At 36.5% G+C, this 22824-nt stretch overlaps 1 protein-coding gene across 2 annotated transcripts in view; it reads right to left on the bottom strand.

Moving 5' to 3' along the window:
• The window catches only part of MEMO1 (mediator of cell motility 1), a 152369-nt gene that overhangs the window by 55790 nt on the left and 73755 nt on the right, over positions 1 to 22824 (bottom strand). For both annotated transcript variants that reach the window (XM_021674429.2, XM_021674430.2), the window contains 2 exons: positions 16885 to 16997; positions 14069 to 14180 (listed from right to left, as the gene is read on the bottom strand). In XM_021674429.2, the coding sequence (XP_021530104.2) occupies positions 14069 to 14180; positions 16885 to 16997 (225 nt within the window). The remainder of the gene's footprint in view (positions 1 to 14068; positions 14181 to 16884; positions 16998 to 22824) is intronic.

A 22824-nucleotide genomic window follows, 5' to 3' on the forward strand; every position in this document is an offset into this window, starting at 1 on the left:
GATTTATTCTCCTCTCCCGTTTCAGTTTGAAAATACAGAAAAAAAAGAGGGGGACAAAAATTCTGTGGGTAAATACAAAAAATCTTGACTCTGATAAAATATATTCTAATCTTCTCAAATGTCTTTTGCTACCTCTTCTTTATGCTTTTCATGGACATAGAAACTGAAATTGTTCCATTACCATCAACAAAGAATGATTTCCTATTATTCCAGAGCTCATCCATGTTCTATACTTCTTAAAAATGCTCTCCTACTGATAGGAGATAAGGTAATACTCAAAGAGAATCAACATACAGAAAAAGGGGAAACTGAGAAACATAAAGAAATGTTACATTTGCTCTAAAACCAACAATAAAAAATATTTAACTGTAAGACATATGCAGACATATACAAATAACTGTAAATATAAAAGTCACAGAATAAGAAAACACTTGAAAATGCCACTGATCTGGGGAAAGGAAGAGAATCTCTGGCTTCTTTTTATTCTAGATCCAGAGAGAAATCATTCAAATCTCTTAAAGACTACTTATATAAGAGCAGATCTACTTTTCTCTATTTCTAATATTTGAAGACCTCATTGAGGCCACAATAAGAAAAGCAAGTAAAATCTTGAGATGCAGTGAAACCTAGGCTATAATAAAGGTTAAGATGGCATTTCAGAGAGTCAAAAATCCAGAATGGCAACATGGTAGCCTGAAACTGGGTAAAAGGCATGGGAGCTTTACAGGAGAGTTAACATAGCAGGCCTGATGCTACAATCTTTAGAAGCACCTGTTTGTAGTAAGACTGGTCCTTGGTTGGCATCTGGGAACTTGGTTTTTAGAATATTCCTTATGTTGATAAAGCTGTTTTACCCATTTAGGACACTGAATTCTGCTATACCAGCTTGCTGAAATTGTTTGTAAACAATGTGATTGCATATAGTAAACACTTTCCTTCTGAGAGCCTGGAATTTTGTAGGCAGAGTGCAAAATTCCATGGACCTGTAATCCCAGTTACTCAGGAGGCTGAGGTACAAGAATCACTTGAATCCAGGAGGTGGAGGTTGCCACTCCCATGGCATGGTCAATATATGACCAGTCCCCAGTAAAAATCCTGAATTTTGAATCTTAAAACAGCCTTCCTTGGGCAAAAATACTGTGTACTTTCTATGTAGCCCAGCTCTATGGAAGGGAGAACATTAGACACCTGTAACTGGATTCTAGAGCACACAACCCAGATCCCTCACACGTGCAGTTCACAATAGGGTCCACACTCCTATGAGAATCTAATGCCACCACTGATCTCACAGGAGGCAGAGCTCAGGTAGTAATACTTGCTAGCCCACCATTCACCTCCCACTGCACAGTCCAGTTCCTAACAGGCCACGGACCAGTTGGAGACCCCTGCTCTAGAGAATCACCAAATATGAAGGTGGTCATGAAAGTCTCAAACAGGTGTTAAAAGCAAACTGACATAAAAGAATCATAACTACAGTTTTAAAGAGCCCTGTAAGGAAGAACTTCTCATATCTTTTTCTCTTGATCAAATTCACTTTCAGACCAAAGAGACATACATATAGAATTTAAGCAGAATACTGTGATTCACCTAAGAAAAAAATAAACCACAGAGATCAAGAAAACAGGCTGGGTGTGGTGGCTCATGCCTGTAATCCCAGCACATTGGGAGGTCAAGGTAGGCAGATTCCTTGAGCCCAGGACAAGACAAGCCTGGACAACATGGCGAAATCCCATCTTTACAAAAAATACAAAAATTAGCCAGGGGTGGTGGTGCACACCTGTAGACCCAGCTATTTGGGAGGCTGAGGTGAGAGGATCACTTGATCCTGGGAGGTGGAGGCTGTAGTAAACGTGATCATGCCACTGTACTCTAGCCTGGGTGACAGAGTAAAATCCTTTCTCCAGAAAAGAAAAAAAGAAAAAAGATCCAGAAAACATCAGAGGCAAGGAACTACAGAAAGAGGTAGAGGATGGGGAAGAAGGGTAAACTAGCTGTCAATGACTTAACTAAAATTAACATTTAAGTCATTATAAATCTTTATTGTTTGATCAGTTAAATGAATCTAATGAGATTCCCAAAATTAATTTTTAAAATTATATCTTTCCAAATTTCTATTTAAGTAGGAATAATGATAAGAAAGGTTTTCTAAGAAAGGGCATACTTCAGGTACTACAGAGCCATTCCAAACTCTATATTTAAAACTCAACCATTTGAAGCTACTACGAAGTAACACAATCTTATCATAAATTGGCCAAGTTTGCTGTCAGAATCATAGAGAAATTCCACTATGTTGTTAAAAATAAGTCAACATTTCCATACCCTACATTCTCTTATACTTACATTCATTTCTGGCTTTACCATTTCTGATAATGGCAATATTGTAAGGCCTTGAACCTCATATTCTCTTCATTTCATCTTAACTTTCTCACACAGAAACAAATCTATCTGCATAGAATGCCGTGTAGAATCCTGATGATTTTAACCCTTAAACAACTCCCACATCTGCTCAATTTATTACCCCACCTGCCACTGCCTTGGTTCGAAGCCCCCATGATTTTTTTACTTCACTATTTCTATTTATTTCTTCCAACTCCAATCCATCCTTCATATTTTCATCACACCAGCAAGGAGTGCTATTCCTTTTTTTGAGACAGAGTCTCACATTGTCACCTGGGTTGGAGTGCAATGGCACGATCTCAGCTCACTGCAACCTCCGCCTCTGGGTCCACACCATTCTCCTGCCTCAGCCTCCCAAGTAGCTGGGATTGCAGATGCATACCACCACAGCCAGCTAATTTTTTGTATTTTTAGTAGAGATGGGGCTTCACTACGTTGCCAGATGAATCTCAAACTCCTGATGTCGTGATGCGCCCGCTTCAACCTCCCAAAGTGCTGGGATTACAGGTGTGAGCCACCATGCCTGGCCAGGAGTGCTATTCTTATTCAGTTCCAATCATTACCCCCTCCTTTGCTAAGAACTTCCATTAGCTCTGTACCACTCATAGTACAAAACACAAGCATCTTACAATGGCATTCAATTCCCTTCATAATCTGGTTCCAATCTATTTTCCAACTCTCTAATTCTGCTCCTCTTATGCAATATCTCTATAGGTCACCTCTCCAGCCCCAGGTTGGTGTTATGTATGTGTGAAAAGGTAGACAAGATGTAAGATAATAGGGAATGGTAGGACCAATATCTAACTATAAACATCTATAGAAAACATTTTTTTTCTAACCATGCAAGCCAAACAAAAAACATCTACAAACAGATCTCAGTTACTAGCCAAGCCTTTTACAACGCCTACAAGTTAAGCCAAATAGTTTCCTGCTACTAAAATAAGCCCTGGGTTTTCCTACTCCTATACTTTGTATTTACGTAACTCCCTTTCTCATGAAAATCTTATGCCCAATTCCATGAAAATTACAGGCATCTTCAAAATCCATTCAAACGCCATCCCTTCAATGAAGCCTCCTCTGTGCTTCCCTAACTCAACTATTACTTCTTTCCTCCCAACTCCCTACTCTTTGCTCCTGTAACTCTTTAATTACACTTAATTACATTTTGAATTGCATTATAATCATTTATGTACATTTCTTATCTATTCTACCAGACTATAAGATGAGAAAACAAACAGCGTGTTTTCTTATTTTTGTATTCTCCATCCTTAAACATAGGTTAGTACAATTAGGTACATCTATTATACTTGAAAAATTCAGTTTAACCAAAATTTTTAAAATCTTAAAATGTTGAGAGTAAATGTCATCTTAAAAACAAGCCAATTATTATAAAACATAACTAGTAAGGCCAGGCACAGTGGCTCACACGTCTAATGCCAGCACTTTAGGAGGCTGAAGCAGGCAGATTGCTTGAGCCCAGTTCGAGACCAGCCTGGAGAACACGGCAAAACTCTGTCTCTACAAAAAATACAAAAATTAGCCAGGTGTGGTGGTGTGCGCCTGTGTTCCCAGCTACTCAGGATGCTGAGGTGGGAAGATCACTTGAGCCCAGGAAGTGGAGGTTGCGGTAAGCCAAGATTGCACCACTGCACTCCAGCATGAGCAACAGAGCAAGACCCTGTCTAAAAAACACACACACAACTAGTACAACTAGTAAAACAGAAAAGACGAAAAATTACCACTTAGGAGCCAAAATGAGTTTCATTAACCTATTTATTTACTCCCACATGTAAAATGCATTATTCTTAATCTGTGTTTAAGAGAGACATCAGAAAAGAGTCTCTTATTTTGTGTATTTTTCAGAAGGAGGTAAAGTTAAAGGGAAAAAAATTCTGTTTACAACCACCACAAAACAGCAAATTTTAAATAGTGAAATCAGAGCTATAAACTGGTATAATACTTTTACATGGTACTTGGGTCATTCAGTAATTCATTTAGAAGAGTTTTCTTTAAGAAAGTGAAAGAAGCTCAGATTTCTAAGTGTCTATATTTTTTTCTAAACATTTTTGACCCTTGACCCTCTCTTCCTAACTCCAGTCCTACCCACACACTGCTTAAAGCAACTGTCTACAGAATGCACTGAATCTTCTTTAAGAATCAAAACAGGTAGTGATATAAACAGGTGCTAGTTAAGATTTCAGGAAACTTCAGACTTCCTCCCATATGGTGAGAGTTAAAAAAAAAAAAAGAGAGAGAGAAGAAAAAAAGGAAAGAGATTTCCAGTTTCTGATCCAACATGGAAAAATTTTAGAAGGCATTACTCTTATCCTAACAATTAAAACAGCTGTACTAAAAACCTATAACTCTTACCAGATCCATCAGAGAACTGAGGTGACAGAGCAAACCAATGCCCCAAAAACTGGAAACACAGACAGAATCAGAGAATCATAAACCACCCTTGGAGCCAGCAGGAATACTTAAAGAGTAATGAACTAACTGCTGGAGACTAAATGTGGACTACCCTGAGAGATACAAACTCCTGGGAACCAAAGGGATCAAGCCATAGAAGGCTTTTTGAAAGTTTTACTTCCAAGAGCCCCAACAAATACCTACTTCACTAAGTATTCTGTTATCTTTACAAAAATGTCTAACTGCAAGAGAAGCTATTTTACCAGAGCCTAACAAAATTGGGCCTTACAAGAGCGAAACAGACTTGGAGTAAAAGTAATACCCAAATCCAGCCCCCTCCAGCCATCTTATCTGATCTAAAGTGGGAAAAAATCTGAGAAGAACTTGTTAAGTCACAGACCAGTGGCATAGGCTCACCTAAAATCTTACCACTACATGAACAGGGCACCTGTATAATAATAGGGGAAAGGAACTGAAAGAAATGCAGGACTCAGACCTTATCTAAAAAGTCTCTTAACAAATTGGGTGTAGAAAGAACATACTTCAACATGACAAATATCACATATGACAAACCCACAGCTAATATCATAATGAACAGGGAAAAGCTGAAAACCTTTCCACTAAGATCTGGAACAAGATAAGGATGCCCATTTTCACCACTTCTATTCAACATAGTACTGGAAGACATAGCCAGAGCAATTAGTTAAGAGAGGTTAAATAAAGGGCATCCAAATGTAAAAGAAGAAGTCAAATTATCCTTGTTTGCAGATGACATGGTCTTATATTCAGAAAAACCTGAAGACTCCACCAACAAACTCTTAGATCTAATAAACAAATTCAGTAAAGATGGAGGATACAAAATCAACATAGAAAAATCAGCAGCATTTCTATATGCAAACAGTGATCAAACTGAAAGAAAGCAAAAAAGCAATCCCATTTACAATAGTTACCAAAAAATAAAATACCTAGGAATAAATTTAACCAAGGAAGTGAAAGATCTATACAAGGAAAATTTTGAAACACTGATGAAAGGAATTGAAGAGGACACAAAAAACTGGAAAGATATCCCATGTTCATGGATTGGAAGAATTAATATTATTTAAATGTCCATACTACCCAATGCAATTTAAATATTTAATAAAATACCTAGCAAAATACCAATGACATTCTTCAAAGAAATTTTTTTAAATGCTAAAATTTATAAAAGATATAATACACATAAAATGGGAAAACCAGAAAGAGAGAAAGAAATACAGTAACTGCTGAGAAGTTTCCAAAATTAATGACAGACAGCAAACCACAAAACCAGGAAGCTCAGAGAACCCCAAGAAAAATAAATACAAATAAATTGACACTTAGGTATATTAAAACGGCAAAAAAAAAAAAAAACAAAGACAAACAAAAGCTCTTGAAAGAAATCAAGAGGACAAAAACACTTTAGCTATAGAGAAAATGAATAAAAATGATTCTTTTCAGAAACCATGCAAGAAGTGATAAAGTGCTGATAATGAAAGAAAAAAACTCACTAATTTAGAATTCTACATCCACTAAAAATTTCTTTCAAAATTAAAGGAGAAATAAAGCCTTTGTTAGTCTAACAAAAATTGAGGGAGTCTGTCAATTTAGACATTAGATCTGCCTTGCAAGAAATGTTAAAATAAGTCCTTCAGTGAGAAGAACAAGGATATACATCAGAAAAGCATATCTACATAAAGCAAGCAAGTACATTAGAGAAAGAGTAAATGAGAATAAAATAAAATATTTTATTTCATTTCTGTCTTATTCTTAATTGGTCTAACAAATAGTTCAAATTAATAAAAACAGCAATGTATTTGATGATTATAGCTTATGGATATAAGCTTAACTGTAGCTTACGGAAAAGTGAAACAAATGACAGTAATGTCATAAGGGACAGGAGGGCAAAATTAGGAAGACCCTTAGATGATGCTTCTACTACCCATGAAGTAGTACAATGTTATTTGAAAGCTGTTAGCCAGGTGCAGTGGCTCGTGCCTATAATCCCAGTACTTTGGGAGATCATGGCAGGAGGATAGCTTGAACCCATGAATTCAAGACCACCTGGCCAAGATAGTGAGACTCTGTCTCTACAAAAAATTTAAAAATTAGCCAGGCATGGTGGTGCATGTCTGTAGTCCCAGCTACTTAAAAGGCTGAGGCAGGAGGATCTCTTCAGCCAAGGAGGTCGAAGTTGCAATAAGTCACGATTGTGTACCACTGCTCTCTAGCCTGAATAAAGAGTGAGACCCTGTCTCAATAAAATAAAAAATGAAGAAAGTTGTTAATTAGTTGTAAATGTATGCTGCAGACTCCATGGCAAAAATGAAAAGACAATAATAAAAAAGTATAAACATATCTGGAGCCATTTGTTCATAATAAAAAAATATATAAACATATATATGTATAAATAATATGTTAAGAGAGGAAAAAATCATATTCATATAAAATGCACAATTAAAACCAGAGAAGTCAGGAAAAAAGTGGAAGACCACAAAAAGAAAAAAAAAAGGTAATGATTAGAAAATGTAATAAAGGCCAGGCATGGGAGCTCAGGCCTGTAATATCAGCACTTTGGGAGGTGGAGCCAGGCAGATCACCTGAGGTCAGGAGTTCAAGACCAGCCTGACCAACATGGAGAAACCCCATCTTTACTAAAAATACAAAATTAGCTAGGCATGGTGGTGCATGCCTGTAATGTCAGCTACTCGGGGGGCTGAGGTAGGAGAATTACTTGAACCCTTGGCGGAGGTTGCAGTGAGCCAAGATCGTGCCATTGCACTCCAGCCTGGGCAACAAGAGTGAAACTCCATCTCAAAAAGAGGAGGGAGGGAAGGGAAGGGAAAAAGGTAATAAGCAAGGTAGATATTAATTCACCATAGCAACAATCCTTCAGTAGGTGGGATGGATAAACGAACTATGATACACCCATAAAATGAAATACTATTCAGTGATAAAAAGAAGTTATCAAACTCTAAAAAGAAATGGAGGAATCTTGAAGGTATATTGCTATATGAAAGCTAATTTGAAAGTATATATATACTGTATGACTCCCAAGTACAGGACATTCAAGAAAAGGCAAATTATTGAGACAGTAAAATGGTAAGTGGTTACTAGGAGTTCAGGGATGGGGAGAAGGTGATGAATAGGTGAAGCACTGGTTTTTAGGCAGTGAAACAATTCTGTATGGTACTGTAACAACAGAGACATGGCAGGCATTTGGCAAAAACCGTAAGACTATCCAACACAAAGAGTAAATCCTAATTAAACTATGGACTTTAGTTAATACAGTAATGTATCGATACTGGTTCATCACTTGTAACAAATGTACCATACTAATTCAAGATGTTAAGAACAGGAAAACTGCTTAGGTATGAATGGTATTTAATGCCATATAAAAGCATCTAATGTAGCATTCTCACTTAGGGAACTCAAAAATATAATCATTATGGATAAACACAACAGATAAACATAACTAGACCTCCCAGGCTGAAGTACTCCTCCCACCTCAGCCTCCCAAGTAGCTGGGACCACAAGTTTACACTACCTCGTCCAGCTACTTTTTTTACTTTTTGGAAAAATGAGACGGGGTTTCACCATGTTGGCCAGGCTGGTCTTGAACTCCTGACCTCAAGTGATCTGCCCGCCTCAGCCTCCCAAAGTGCTGGGCTTGAGCCACCGCGCCCGGCCCCTAACTATATCTTAATTGAACCTCCCTCAAAAGCAATTATAAAAAGCAATTATAGGCCAGAAGTAGTGGCTCACGCTGTAATCCTAGCACAAGGCAGGTGGATCACTTGAGGAGGCCAAGGCAGGTGGATCACTTGAGGTCAGGAGTTCAAGACTAGCCTGGCCAACATGGTGAAACCCCATCTCTACTAAAAATACAAAAAAATTAAATGGGTATGGTGGCGGGCACCTGTACTCCCAGCTACTTGGGAGGCTGAGGCAGAAGAATCGCTTGAACCAGGAAGGCAGAGGTTGCAGCGAGCCGAGGTTACACCCCTGCACTCCAGCCTGGCCAACAAAATGAAACTCCATCTCAAAAAAAAAAAAAAAAATTAGGCTGGACACAGTGAGCATGCCTGTAATCCCACTACTTGGGAGGCTGAGGCAGGAGAATCACTTGAATCCGGGAGGCAGAGGTTGCAGTGAGCCAAGATCGTGCCATTGCACTCCAGCCTGGGAGACAAGAGTAAAACTCCATCTCAAAAATATTTTAAAAATAATTAGAATAGTAAAAGTATGCACTTCAATATAAAAGATAATATATGATGACATATAAAAGAAAAAGTAATCATAAGAAAAAAATTTTTTTTTACTATATGGACAAAACATAACAAAGTGCATAAGATATGATCTCGTGTGTATGTTTTAACATAAACATGTGTATGTATGAATTTTACATATATACACAAACTTACCTATGCAAAAATGTTAATGTATGCCATAAAACTTTTACTGACAGTAAACACAAGCTAATTAGAACCAGAGTCTTCCACCATTCATTTTGTACTTCTTGATTCTATTTACATTTTCTAACCACGTACATATATTTTTTGTCAGTAGAGTTAACTGAGAAATGAGATCATGAGTCATTTTATGTTTTCTTTTTTATATTACTATTTTTTAAAAGCTCTAATTTTTAAATCTATTAAAAACATGCAGAAGTTTAAATATCTTAGACATAACTTTTTTTTTAAATACATAATGTGGTTTATAATAGTGAAAAATGAGGGGAAAGCTTAAAAGTTAAATGGTCAAGAATTGATTAAAGTACTACAAGGATCTTTACTAGAAAGCTTTATGTATAACCAATAAAATGGAGTAAAAAATGACAGGAAAATACATTCATGACAAGAAAAGCAGTTTTAAAAAATATATATTTATAGCTAAAGATGATTCAGAAATTTTTTATTTTTTGAAAATTAAAAAAGGTAATTTAAAAAAAAAACATTTGATCCACTTTTTGGAAAAAAGTATTTAATTAAAGTATTGAAAATGGCAAGACAGTTTATTAATTCATTCAACAATTAATTACTGAAATCCTTTTATATACCAGGTACTGTGCTATGCATAGCAGACATGGTGAAGACTAGCTGCTCCAGGCAGTAAACATTAGGGAACTACCATGGAAGGAACAAAGACTTATTTACAAATAATCCCTCAAGTATTTAACCACAGTTTCTACAAATCTAATCACCAAAAATTCTTCCCATCTCTCAATGCTCAATGTCACTCCTCCCATCAAAAGTAGCATCTGTAGTTCCCTCTCCTTGAATTTAGCCTTATGACACACTTTGACCAGGAGAATGAGGCATAAGTGATGCTGTGCCAGTTCTACACTTAGATATTAAGAGGACTGGAAATTTCTACTTTTGCTCAAATTGCTGTCCTGCTAGAGAGGTTACACCATGTGAACAGAGAAGCCCTGAAGGGTGAGTGTCAACAGGCAGAGACAGATGAGAACCAAGATGAAAAAACTGATGTGCCTCAAGAAGATAACCAGCACCATGGGCCCAAGAGAGGAAGCTAGGACATCTTGGAGTCTTTAGCCAAGCTGCCTCAAATGACAGCAGGTCAAACAGAGACAAATTATCTCCACTGACCCAACTAAATTTCCAAACTATAGAATCATAAGTGAAAAAGTACACATTTGTGGGACCTAAAAACCAAAATTATTGAATTCACAGACATGGAGAGTAGAAGGATGGTTACCAGAGGCTGGGAAGAATAGTGGAGGGCTGTGCAGTAGGTGAGGATGGTTAATAGATACAAAACAAAATAGAAAGAATGAGTAAGACCTAGTATTTCATAGCACAACAGGGTGACTATAGTCAGTAACTCAATTGTACATTTTTAAGTAACTAAAAGAGTATAATTTGATTGTCTGTGATACTAAGGATAAATGCTTAAAGTATTTTTAATACCCCATTCTCCATGATGTGATTATACTGCATGACTGTATCAAAACATCTCATGTACCCCATATATACCATGCACCCACAAAAATCAAAGTTTTTAATTTTTTAAAAAAAGAAAAAAAATACATACACTGAGGTGATTTGTTATGCTGCAATAGATAACTAAGACATTACTTGGGAGACTGAAGCAAGAAGCTCACTTGAGGTCAGGAGTTCAAGACCAGCCTGAGGAACATAGTAAGACCCCGTCTCTAAGAAAATGTTTTTAAAATTAGCCAGATATGGTAGTAAATTAGTCAGATATGGTAGTACCTGTAGTACCACTACTTTGAAAGCTGAGGTAGGAAGATCCCTTGAGCCCAGGAGTTTAAGGCTGCAGTGAGTTATAATTGTGCCACTGCACTCCAGCCTGGGTGACAGAATGAGACCCTATCTCTTATCAAAAAAAAGAGGCCGAGCACAGTGGCTCATGCCTATAATCCCATTGCTTTGGGAGGCTGAGGTGAGAAGACCTCTTGAGACCAGGAGGTGGGGGCTGTAGTTGAGCAACGATCATGCCACTGCACTCCAGCCTGGGCAACAGAGCTGTGACTCTTCCCTGCCTCCTGCCCCGCCCCCTGTCCCCCAGAAAGAGGACCCACACTCCAGGAGCCTCATTCACATCCTAACTTTATGGAGATCATAATAGATTTTGAGCCTGGGGTCATAGTAAGTAAGATTTCTGAACATCCTGAGAGGGCTGGGTGTATATGACATGTTAGCGAGACATGAATTGTCCACCAGAGGAAGAACTGTAGTAGACCATCAGCAAAGACAGCTGCCAACAATTTATCTTATTCCTGTATACACATGCTATTCCTCCCATCAAGAGAAGCAATATGTTGCTCTTTTCCTTAAATCTTAGCTGACATAGTGATCTTACTTGCTTTGAAAAACACAATTCACTGGAAATGTGCTATGTAGTTTCCAGCCTAGGACATAAGAGGCCTAGAAATTTCTGGTGTTACTCTCATGATTTAAAAAAAAAAAAAAAAGTTTAAGCTATTATTCTAGAGAGCAACACCCACCCGCCCAAAAAAAAAGAAAACATACCGTACTTGATGAACAAACAGGTCAGCTGCAGAAGAAATGAGGGGGTCTCAACAGAGAGCCAGCACTAAGATGCAAGACACATGAGTGATGCTATCCGAGATACTGTAGCCCCATTTGAGCTCCCTCAGTGTCTTGTGGACTGGAACAAGGCATTCCCTGCCCCAATTTTAAGTCACAGTTTAAATCTGTTACTTAGTAATAGATAACTGATATAGGTAATTTTAAGTAGCAGCTTTTGTTACTTAGTAATAAATAACTGACATAAGGTAATGAGTCCAACTAATGTTATAAAGATACTTAGTACCATCAATATTAGGGATCCTAATGTAATGCGGCAGTAGTTTATTTGATACTATTTAAAACAGGGAATTATAAATAGGAATTTTATCTGCTGGCTTTCAGTTTCTATTTTCCTAAATGTTCCACAATGTACATGTTTTACTTTTAAAATAACAATAAAAATGTTGTTTTGCTATAACCTCCTTGAGAATACTATTGTCAGTTTATTGGTCCTGTTTTTTGGGGTTTTATTGTGTGTTTTTGTTTTTTTGAGACAGGGTCTCACTGTGTCACCTAGGCTGGAGTACAGTGCCACAATCTTGGCTCAATGCAGCCTCAACCACCCAGACTCAAGCAATCATCCCACCTCAGCCTCCCAAGTAGCTGGGACTACAAGCACCCAACACTACACGCAGCTAATTTTTGTATTTTTAGTAGAGATGGAGTTTTGCCACGTTGCCCAAGCTGGTCTTGAACTCCTGGGCTCAAGCCATCCACCCAGCTCAGCGTCCCCAAGTGCTGGAATTACAGGCAAGTGCCACTGCACCCAGAGTATTAGTATTTATTAAGTCTAAATTATATTTTGTCAAGAGAAAATATGCAAACATTTCAGTGAATAAAAATATTTGATTATCTTTTCTGGTTGAAGAATAGAAAGTTCTGATTACATCAATAATTCAAGAAATAATATATATGGTTTCACATTTTTGAAGAATTAGAATGTGTTAAAAACCCTAAAATTATACTGCTTATAATGTAGTATCACACTGATTTTTTTTGAAACTTCCGTAGATTTATATAATTCCTCATGGTTATCATTGTGAGCAGAAGCAGATAAAATACTGAGAAAAGTAAATAATACTTTGAATACAGAGTAAGAGTGGAAATAATCCAAAAAGACTGCAATAATGAGCTAAACAAGAAAAAATAAACAGCAATAATTGAGAAGACATACATATTCAGGGTTTAAAAAAAATCAACCACACAAAAGTCTGAGAACAGAAAATAATTCATTGAATATTATGAAAAGGCCTTGGGTTTTAGCTGAGCACATTAGCCAATAGTAAGCTACATCAACATAAAAATAACGTTATCTTAGACTTTATTAGTGCATTTAATATTTACAGACAGCCTACAGAGCATCATCATGTACTTTACTAAGAAAATACAATGAACGAATCCAGAGAAGGAATTATATTACTGTACTTAGAACTGCCCAACTAAATATGAAATATTAAGTCCATATATAGGAAATGGTTTTAAAAATTAGAGAAACCTACAAAAGAGAAGACTTCCTAATCCAAATGTTTTACTAAAAGAAGAAAACCCTTGAAATAATTTTTTCATTTTATCAAAATACTTTAATAACTACTATGTGCTGGACATTGTGCTAGGCAGTGGGGCATACAGTAGAGAACAAAGTAAGTATCATCCTTGTCCTTGTTCTGCTCACAGTACAGTGAGTACCTCATCACAGGAAGACCTTTAGCAGGTACTACATAATAATCTGCCATGTGTATCATAAAAAGATTCACGTATCTTGCAAAAGGTTGAAATAAATGACCTCCAAAATTAAATACAAGTCTAAAATTTAATGATTAATTATAGCATGGTACCATAAAAGAATGTAATTATTATTCTAAGATAAAGAAATGTTGAATGAATAAAATACAAGCAAAGCAAGATATATACATACCCACATACACTCACATATCCATGAGTTTTTTTTTTAATACTTCCACCTAATAAAACAATCATGTCAATTCATACATTCAGCCTTCATAGGCAAACTACTCAAAACCAACAATCCACATTAAGACACTCTTGTCTCAATTTTTTATCTCATTTCTTAATCTCCTTATCCTGATAATTATTAGGATTTACTAGTTTTAAAATACCAAAGAAATTAATGTCTATGATTTCCTGGGGATTTCTTATATCAATCAATATACCTTTCCATGGCTTTAGCTGTATAAGGCAAATGCATTTCAATACTGTGTTCATCTTCATCTGTCTGCAGAGACATGCGTTCAAACATTCCTGTCTTCCATAGTTCTCCGTAAACTAAAGAGATTTCAAAATATAGTAAAACAAATATATTAATGTATATCCTTATCCTTTGAGATTCCACCCAGTAACACAATTAACTACATGCTTTGGCAAGAGACAGAAACACCAGATAATATTCTCATTTTTATTAAAACAAAACAAAACAATCGCTTCTCGGCCTTTTGGCTGAGATCAAGTGTAAAACAAAACAAAACAATGGAAAGGAAGGAGGGAGGGTGAGTAAGGAGAAAGAGAGGGGGAAAAAAACAGAACTAGTTTTTATTTAACAGGTAAAACAGTAATACATGTAAAGACTTACTCATTATTTGCATATGTTACATAGTGATATAAAAAATGATCACTTCAATTCTTCATCAGTTCCCCTCATTATTTCTAAAATCACCTTTGGGTCTAGGCTTTTCCTTGACTTTAATCAGTACATGCTAGTGAGAATATAATTAGAATTTCTACTGAAAAATGGAAAAACCACTGGTCTATTTAACTCATGAGGTCAATAGTATAGTTTCTGAGTTTTTTTTTTAATAAAATGTGTGGTATTATTTCACACCTCAGGTTTCTGCCATACCAAGAGAAAATTCTCACTAATGCTATTTTCCTGAAAATTCAAAATTAAGCCTGTAGGATAGATCAAAATATAAATTTGCCAAAATACCATCCCAACTTAAAAAGACCTAGTAATTCAGGCCCTTCTGATGAACTATACTTAAAATTGAATACTGTAGAACAAGAAAAACGTAAAAGTTAATGTGTAAAAAATATATATAAGAATATTTTTAGCACAGAACAGAACCAACAACTTTATAACCAGATCCTTAAATGGGTTTACCTATACCAAAGAAAGAAAGAAATGGCTGCATGACCTCTTTTCTTTAAAAAATTCTCTATTTCTTCACTGGTAAGCTACCCAAAATTAAAATTTTGTGAATGCCTCAACAAGGTTTTAAAAGTAAAATGTGTTCCCTAAAACCATCTCAGGAAGTAAGATCAGAAAAACTCCAGTTTCATTAATAAGATGCATTAACAAATTGCTAATATTCTATGATACCTAAAACCCCAAATCATAAAAATTTACATCAAAAATAAGAAAAAAGAATTTTTTTCTTGCAAATAGACTCCTTTATTATTTTATTTATTTATTTTTGGAGACAGGGTTTCACTCTGTCACCCAGGCAAGGCTGGAGTACATCAGCATGATTTCAGCTCACTGCAACCACTACCTCCCTGGCTCAAGCCATCATCTTCCCACCTTACCACCCTACCCTCCGCCCTTTCCCTTCCCACCAGGTGGCTGAGACCACAGCCATGTGCCACCATACCCATCGGAGTTTTGTACTTTTTTGTATAGACAGGGTTTTGCCATGTTGCCCAGCTCAAATTCCTGAGCCCAAGCAATCTGCCCGTCTCAGCCTCCCAAAGTGCTGGGATTTCAGACATGAATCACCACACCAGGCCTCAACTCCTTTCTTCTACACAAGACATTTTTGCAAAATTCTTTGAAACAATATCACCCCTAACATACTTAAAAATATAATTTGAGGCCAGGTACAGTGGCTCACACCTATAATCTCAGCACTCTGGGAGGCCAAGACAGAATTGCTTGAGACTGGGAATTCAAGATCAGCCTGGACAACATAGCAAGGCCCTAACTCCACAAAAAAAAATTTTTTTAATTAGTTGGGTGTGGTGATGTGTGCCTGGGGTCCTAGCTACTTGGGAGGCTGAGGTAGGAGGATCAATTGAGCCCAGGAGTTTGAGGCTGCAGTGAACTATAATCATGCCACTGCACTCCAGCCTGGGCCACAGAGTAAGACTCTTTAAAAAACAAAAAAGTATATATATGGGTGGGTGTGTGTGTGTGTGTGTGTGTGTGTGTGTGTGTGTGAATAATTTGATGAACTGAAAGGACACATACCCAGTTCATGAAGCTGGTTACTTCTGGGCAGGTAAACTGAGTTCAGGAGGAGCGAGAAACTGAATAAATTGTGGATGTTAATTTAAGTACATCAGTTATTTCTTATACTATTCTTTATACTGTTCTATATTTTTAAAATTACCCCCCCTCCAAAAATACCTTTATAAAGTCAAAAGGTTTTTACTTTATACACCTATTGTGTAAGAACAACTAAATAAAAATGTGACTGGAATCCTATAGAAAAAATAAGTCAATCAAAATTGTAGGCATGTTTAAAAATAAAATATATTTATCATTTATATAGCACACTTCTTTCAGAGTTTCATAATTACAGGCTCATTTTTTCCCATAAAAATCATTTGAAAGAAAATATATTATCAGCATTACCTATTTACAGTGAGAAAAGTGACACTACATAGAAGTAGATTAACATGGCCAAAATCTTTCATGAAACTGGTATGGGTACTAATTTCTTGTCTCCTGGTACACTGAGTACATGGCATTTTCCTGAATATTAATGTAACCACTGCAATCTGCAGACTAGCAGATCTGACAGATTTCTGTAGCTAAGTGAAAAACACTAGTTGCCTTTTAGGGATATGGAAGAGTTTCCTTTTTTTTTTTTTTTTTTTTGCTGTTTTATGCAGATTAGTTACAACAAATTTTATTTTAAATATTGAGATATTACTTATGATTCTGTTCATATTTGTAAGTTTTTAATTAATTTACAAGTCCTATTAAAAGAATATTAGCTATTTGAAAGCTATAATACTTCTATATACTTACTCTTTTGGTCAATATGAAGGTCATACAGGGGTGTCCTATATATATCCACACTGGAAAGTGCACATCGAGAGAGGGGCACATGATGAGAAGGCCCAAGGATGAAAATTCTCCGGCTAGGAGATACACAACAAAAAACACAGAACAATTGCACTTCTACACAAACCTTATTAAATAAAGAAGGAAACAAGTAATTCTTACAAATTACTTGTTTCCTTCTTGATTGATTTAATTACCAACTGTTAATGGCTGAACTGTGTTCCCCTGCAAAATTCACATGGTGAAGTACCAATCCCTAGGAGCACAGACCATATTGCTATTTAGAGATAAGGTCTTCAAAGGGGCGATTAAGTTCAAATGAGGACATTAGGGTGGGGACCTAATCCAATGAGTCTGGTCTCCTTACAGGAAAAAGAGACACCAGGGGTATGCCCACAAAGAGGTATGATCATGTGGGAAGGGGCAACAAGAGGGCAGCCACCTACAACAGGCAGAGGAGAAAGTTCAGGAGAAACCAACCCTGACAGAAACTTGATATTGAACTTCCAGCTTTTAAAACTGTTTAAAAAAAAATTTCTGTTGTTTAAACCACCCAATCTGTGGTGTTTTGTTATGACAGCCCTAGCAAACTAATATACCTAATAATGACTTGCTCCTCCATTAATTAAGTTCAATTCCTTATTTTTGTCTTTATTAGATGGCCTTTAAGAGAATCATATTCAATACTTGGAAATACCAGCTATTAATACAGTAAACCAATCCACTATGCATAAAATATGCATAAAATAATCTCTGTATTCACACTGACAAGGATACAATAGGTTTTAATAGATTTTCAGAAGCTGTATTTTATTAACTGGATTTTATGCATTTAAGCTATTAAAATCTCAAAATTCTAACACATTCTGAAATTACCTTCTAAGATCCACCATGGGTTGGGCGTGGTAGTCACGCCTATAATCCCAATACTTTGGGAGGCTGAGGCAGGTGGATCACGACTGGAGTTCAAGACCAGCCTGGCCAAGATGGTGAAACCCTGTCTCTACTAAAAATACAAAAATTAGCTGGGCACGGTGGCACATGCCTGTAATCCCAGCTATTCAGGCGGCTGAGGCAGGAGAAGCACTTGAACCCAGCAGGCAGAGGTTGCAGTGAGCCGAGATCACACCATTGCACTCTAGCATGGGTGACAGACCAAGACTCCGTCCCAAAAAAAAAAAAAAAGATCCACTATGATTTTAATAAAAATACATAACAGCATAAAATTCTAAATATCTATCTAAAATATCCATTATAAAGAAGCATTCTAATAAAGCTATTTCCACATTTCTTCGACAGTAGGGGGAAAAGGAATCTTGTTGAAAAGAATTCTATACAATAAGCTTTCTCTATTCCCATTCAAGTAGAAGTCATTCTCAAAAACGAAGAAACTAGATGATGTGCTATTTGCACTGTAGTCTAAAGAAAAGAACAGAGCTAAAGTGTAGCTTAAATCTTTATAATCTCTTTATCTTGACATCAGTAGTAATATTAATTTCCTCTCATTCTATGTCAAATATCCAAACCTGCCCTACAATCTGAATTCCAAAACTATCAATGTTCTCTGTTCTCCAATATTCATATGAACCAACCTTCCCACATCACATATAAAACTTAGACTCATAAAGCCAAAACTATGAGAAGAAAGTATATGATATGCTATGTAACTAGAAAAGTATTACTGATTGCTCAGTTCAAGGAAAAAAGCTGAGAGATAAGCTAGTTCTTTTCTATCAAAAATTTGCAGGCCAGGGAATGTGTGTGTTAGCAATGTATTTAGTCACATAAAATTCTATCACAGCTAAGAAAATTAACCAATTGTTTGTTATGTGTTACTTCATATATTGCAGGGAGGGAGAGAGGAGATAAAGCTGTGGATATTAAGTTGATCTGCTATGAAAAAAAGGAGAAAGTTGTGGGTAAGTGGTTCTCAGTTTAGAGTCCCAAAACCTCCTTAAGATAGCACACACAGCAAATGTAAGACTTCATTCACAGGCCATTTCTGGTCAGAAACAATCTCTTTTTCTTTCTTTTAACTTTTCCTTTAGGTTCAAGGGTACCTGTACAGGTTTGTAACATAGGTAAATTATGAGTCACCAGGGTTTGGTGTACAGATTATTTGAGACAAAGTCTTGCACTGTCACCCCGGCTGGAGCGCAATGGTGTAATTTCAGCTCACTGCAACCTCCTGCCTCAGCCTCCTGAGTAGCTGGGATTACAGGCACCCACCACTACACCCAGCTAACTTTTTGTATTTTTTAGTATAGATGGGATTTCACTATGTTGGCCAGGATGGTCTCGAACTCCTGACCTCATGATCTGCCCACCTTGGCCTCCCAAAGTGCTGGGATTACAAGCGTGAACCACCATTCCTGGCCCATAGTAGTTTTTTAATCCTCACCCTCCTCCCACCCTTTACCCTCAAGTAGGTTTCAGTGTCTGTTGTTCCCTTATGTCCACAGGTACTCAATATTTAGCTCCTAACTTGTGAGAACATGGAGTATTTGGTTTTCTGTTCCTGTGGGAGTTTGCTTAGGATAATGGCCTCTAGCTCCATGTTGCTGGAAAGGATATGAGCTCAATCTTTTATATTGCTGCATAATATTACACAGTGTGTGTGTGTGTGTGTGTATATATAAATATATATATATATGTGTGTGTACCACCTTTTCTTTAGTTTACCACTGATAAGCATTTATGTTGATTCCACATCTTTACTATTGTGAACAGTGCTGCAATTAACACATATGTGCATGTGTCTTTATGGCAGAACAATTTATATTCCTTTGGGTACATACCCAATAACTGGACTGCTAGGTCCAGAGTTACTTCTGTTTTAAGTTCTTTGAGAAATCACCACAATGGCTGTTTTCCACAATGGCTGAACCAATTTTTATACTCCTACCAACAATGTATAAACTTTCTTTTACACCACAACCTTGCCAGCATCTGTTAATTTTTGACTTTTCAATAATAGCCATTCTGACTATTATCAGATGGTGTCTCATTGTGGTTTTGATTTGCATCGCTCTAGTGATCAGTGATTATGAGAATTTTTTTTTTATGCGTGTTGGCCACGTATGTGTCTTCTTTTGAAAAGTGTCTTTTCATGTCCTTTGCCCACTTTTTAATTGGGTTGCTTTTTGCTCGTTAATTTAAGCTCTTTACAGACGACAGAATCTTTTTTCTACCCCTCTTCCTTCAGTATGTTATTAGCACTGCTAATTCTCATTTCTTGTCATTATCTCTATCATCAATTCAAGAACCATTTCACAAAAAAAATTCAAATCTATAGATTTCTAAATGAAGAAAACTAAAAGACAGCACTCTAGTCACCTATCTTAATAGCACATAAATAATATGACATACCTTTTTAAAATTAAAGTCTAATGTGGGCTATTTATACTGGTAACTCAGAAATGTTTAGGTAACCTGACTAGACCCAGGTAATATACGAAACAAGAATCAAATATGGGAAAGGGTATTTTTCTGACTGGGGAATATATGAAAAAATAGAGAGAAAGAATATTTAACATCAGAGCACTCCTGGAAAATCTAAAACACATAGTCAAAATATGAAGTGATTTTTAAAATATCAATCTAAATTCAAGGCATACATAAATTTCCTAAGTATAATAAGGTTCTAACAATAGCCAAAACATACACTGCTCCAGAATAAGCACCAGAGGTCTGCTGGAAGCCTAATTAACTCCTCTGATACCTACTTTCCTTGCTTGCCTTTTTGTCTGCCCCAACCTAGATGAAGGGAAAAGAACCCCATCAATCTGAATTAACCAACTGAGCACCCTACAGATTCTTTCTGGTTTGGTAGAAAAGTCACCAATAGCCAAGTGAAGTTCCATATTTGATTAAAAGAAATAATGAGGAAAAAAAAGATTTAGGTTCCATCAATATAAAACCCTTAAAAGCAATATATCTAAAAACAAAACCAAAAAAAAGTTAGATGTCATTGAAAGGGAAGTAAAATGGGGCATTTAAACCAGTAGTAATCTCAAAATGGGTCTCTTTGTTAGCTAAATACTAACAAAAGAAAATGAATAGTGTACATTAAAGTTCATGCATTTTCTTTGTTAGAATGCCAGATCTATAAACACCAAGGCCACAGGAATATTTTGAAGAGAAATAAATAATATAGGCATTAGAAGCAATGCCACTTTCTCTCCCTTTATTTGACTGCAAGGGTGCTTTGTCTTTAAAGGAGTAACTTTTCAATATTAGCACATCATCATTGTTGATACACAGGTAAAAGAAACCTTTAATATGGAAAAAATGGGGGAGGAGCAAGATCAGTAGGCATTCTCTTAGAAATAAATGTACTTCATATATAATAGCTCCAGAGAATTCACATTTGTAGAGTTACAATGATGAATGTAGTCTGTGCACCCAATGTACAAGCTGCCTGAGTGTGTATCCTCATGATTGTTTATTCAGCCACTTAGTCCAAATAATGGAACATAAGAGTAATTTTATAAAGGTTTCACAGGAAGTGAAGATACTTTAACCAAAGAATAAAATGTCATGTGGCCCCAAAAAGCATTCCTTTTGCTTTTTTCTGTCCTGCAAGGATTTCTGAAAAATATGTATCCAAATCAAGTTACTACTAGCTAAAGACATCCTGAATTCTGAGTAAAAAATTTTTAGAGTTTTAATTATACTCAGGAAAGAATACTGCAACTACCAATATGGAAAAGAACTAAAATGTATCATTTTTAAAATTCCTTAAACAGTCAGAGTGATTTTCTGGAAACCTAGATCATATCACTTCCCTTGCTTAAAGCCTTTCACAGCATTTCATGGTCACAGGGTAAAATCTAGAATCCTTAAAACGGGTTCTACACTCTCAAATGCACTGGCAAATTTGCTATTACTCTTGCCCGCCTTGATCATAATACTTTATGTGTACTGGTCTTCTTGTAGTTCCTTGATAACACCAACAACTTTGCCTACTTCAAACTTTTCACCCGTGCTACTGTCCCCTTGACTTGGTTAGTCTGGCTTACAAAATCCATTCCTCAGAGATACCTTCCCCAATACCTCTTCTACAATTTAAATCAAGTCACCCTCTTAAGGTCTATCACAATAGTTCCGAAAAGTGTGAACTTTGGATTCTTGGTATTAGTCCTCAAGATCCTATGCAGCAATCCATAAAATTATTTTCATAAGAATACAAGGAAGTTATTTACTTTTTTTATTTGTACTTATGGTGCAAAAGTGAGGGAGCATAAAACCATTGGTCCATTAGAACAAAGGTCAAAGTAGTATAATCAACATGTACTAGTAGTCCTATTTTTTTAACCTTACTCACACTAAGTTTAAAAAGAAGGGAGTTCTTAATTTCATTAAATCTTGACTCTTGAGTAGATATCTTTTTAATATTCTATATGGCAAAATGTATTCAATCTGTGGTGATAAATAAAACGCTTCTGCTGCATATGGAAATATGTCTCAGGAAAAAGCACTTGTGTAGTTGTGAGCTGTAAGCTAAACTAAACATTTTCCTCATGGAACAAAATTTTTATTTCAAAAGATGACTATAGATAAATTATGGCTATTCTAGTTTAGGTAGCTGGCAAGAGTTTTCTCAAAAGTAAACAAAAGACAATCATGGTGGTTCATGCCTGTAACTGCAGCACTTTGAGAGGCTGAGGTGGGAGGACAGATTCAGGCCAAAAGTTCAAGACCAGCATGAGCAACACAGTGAGAACACATCTCTACAAAAATAATTTTTTAAAAAATAGCTGGACATGATGGCACGGGGCTGCAGTCCTAGCTACTCAGAAGGCTGGGGCAGGAGGATCACTTGAGCTTGGGAATTCAAGGCTGTGTGAGCTATGATCAACTCACTGACTCCAGCCTGGGTGACACAGTGAGATCCTGTCTCAA

This window comes from Aotus nancymaae, unplaced genomic scaffold, assembly GCF_030222135.1.
Source record: "Aotus nancymaae isolate 86718 unplaced genomic scaffold, 86718_ANA_hifiasm-v0.15.2.pri h1tg000057l, whole genome shotgun sequence".
Taxonomy (NCBI): Eukaryota; Metazoa; Chordata; class Mammalia; order Primates; family Aotidae; genus Aotus; species Aotus nancymaae.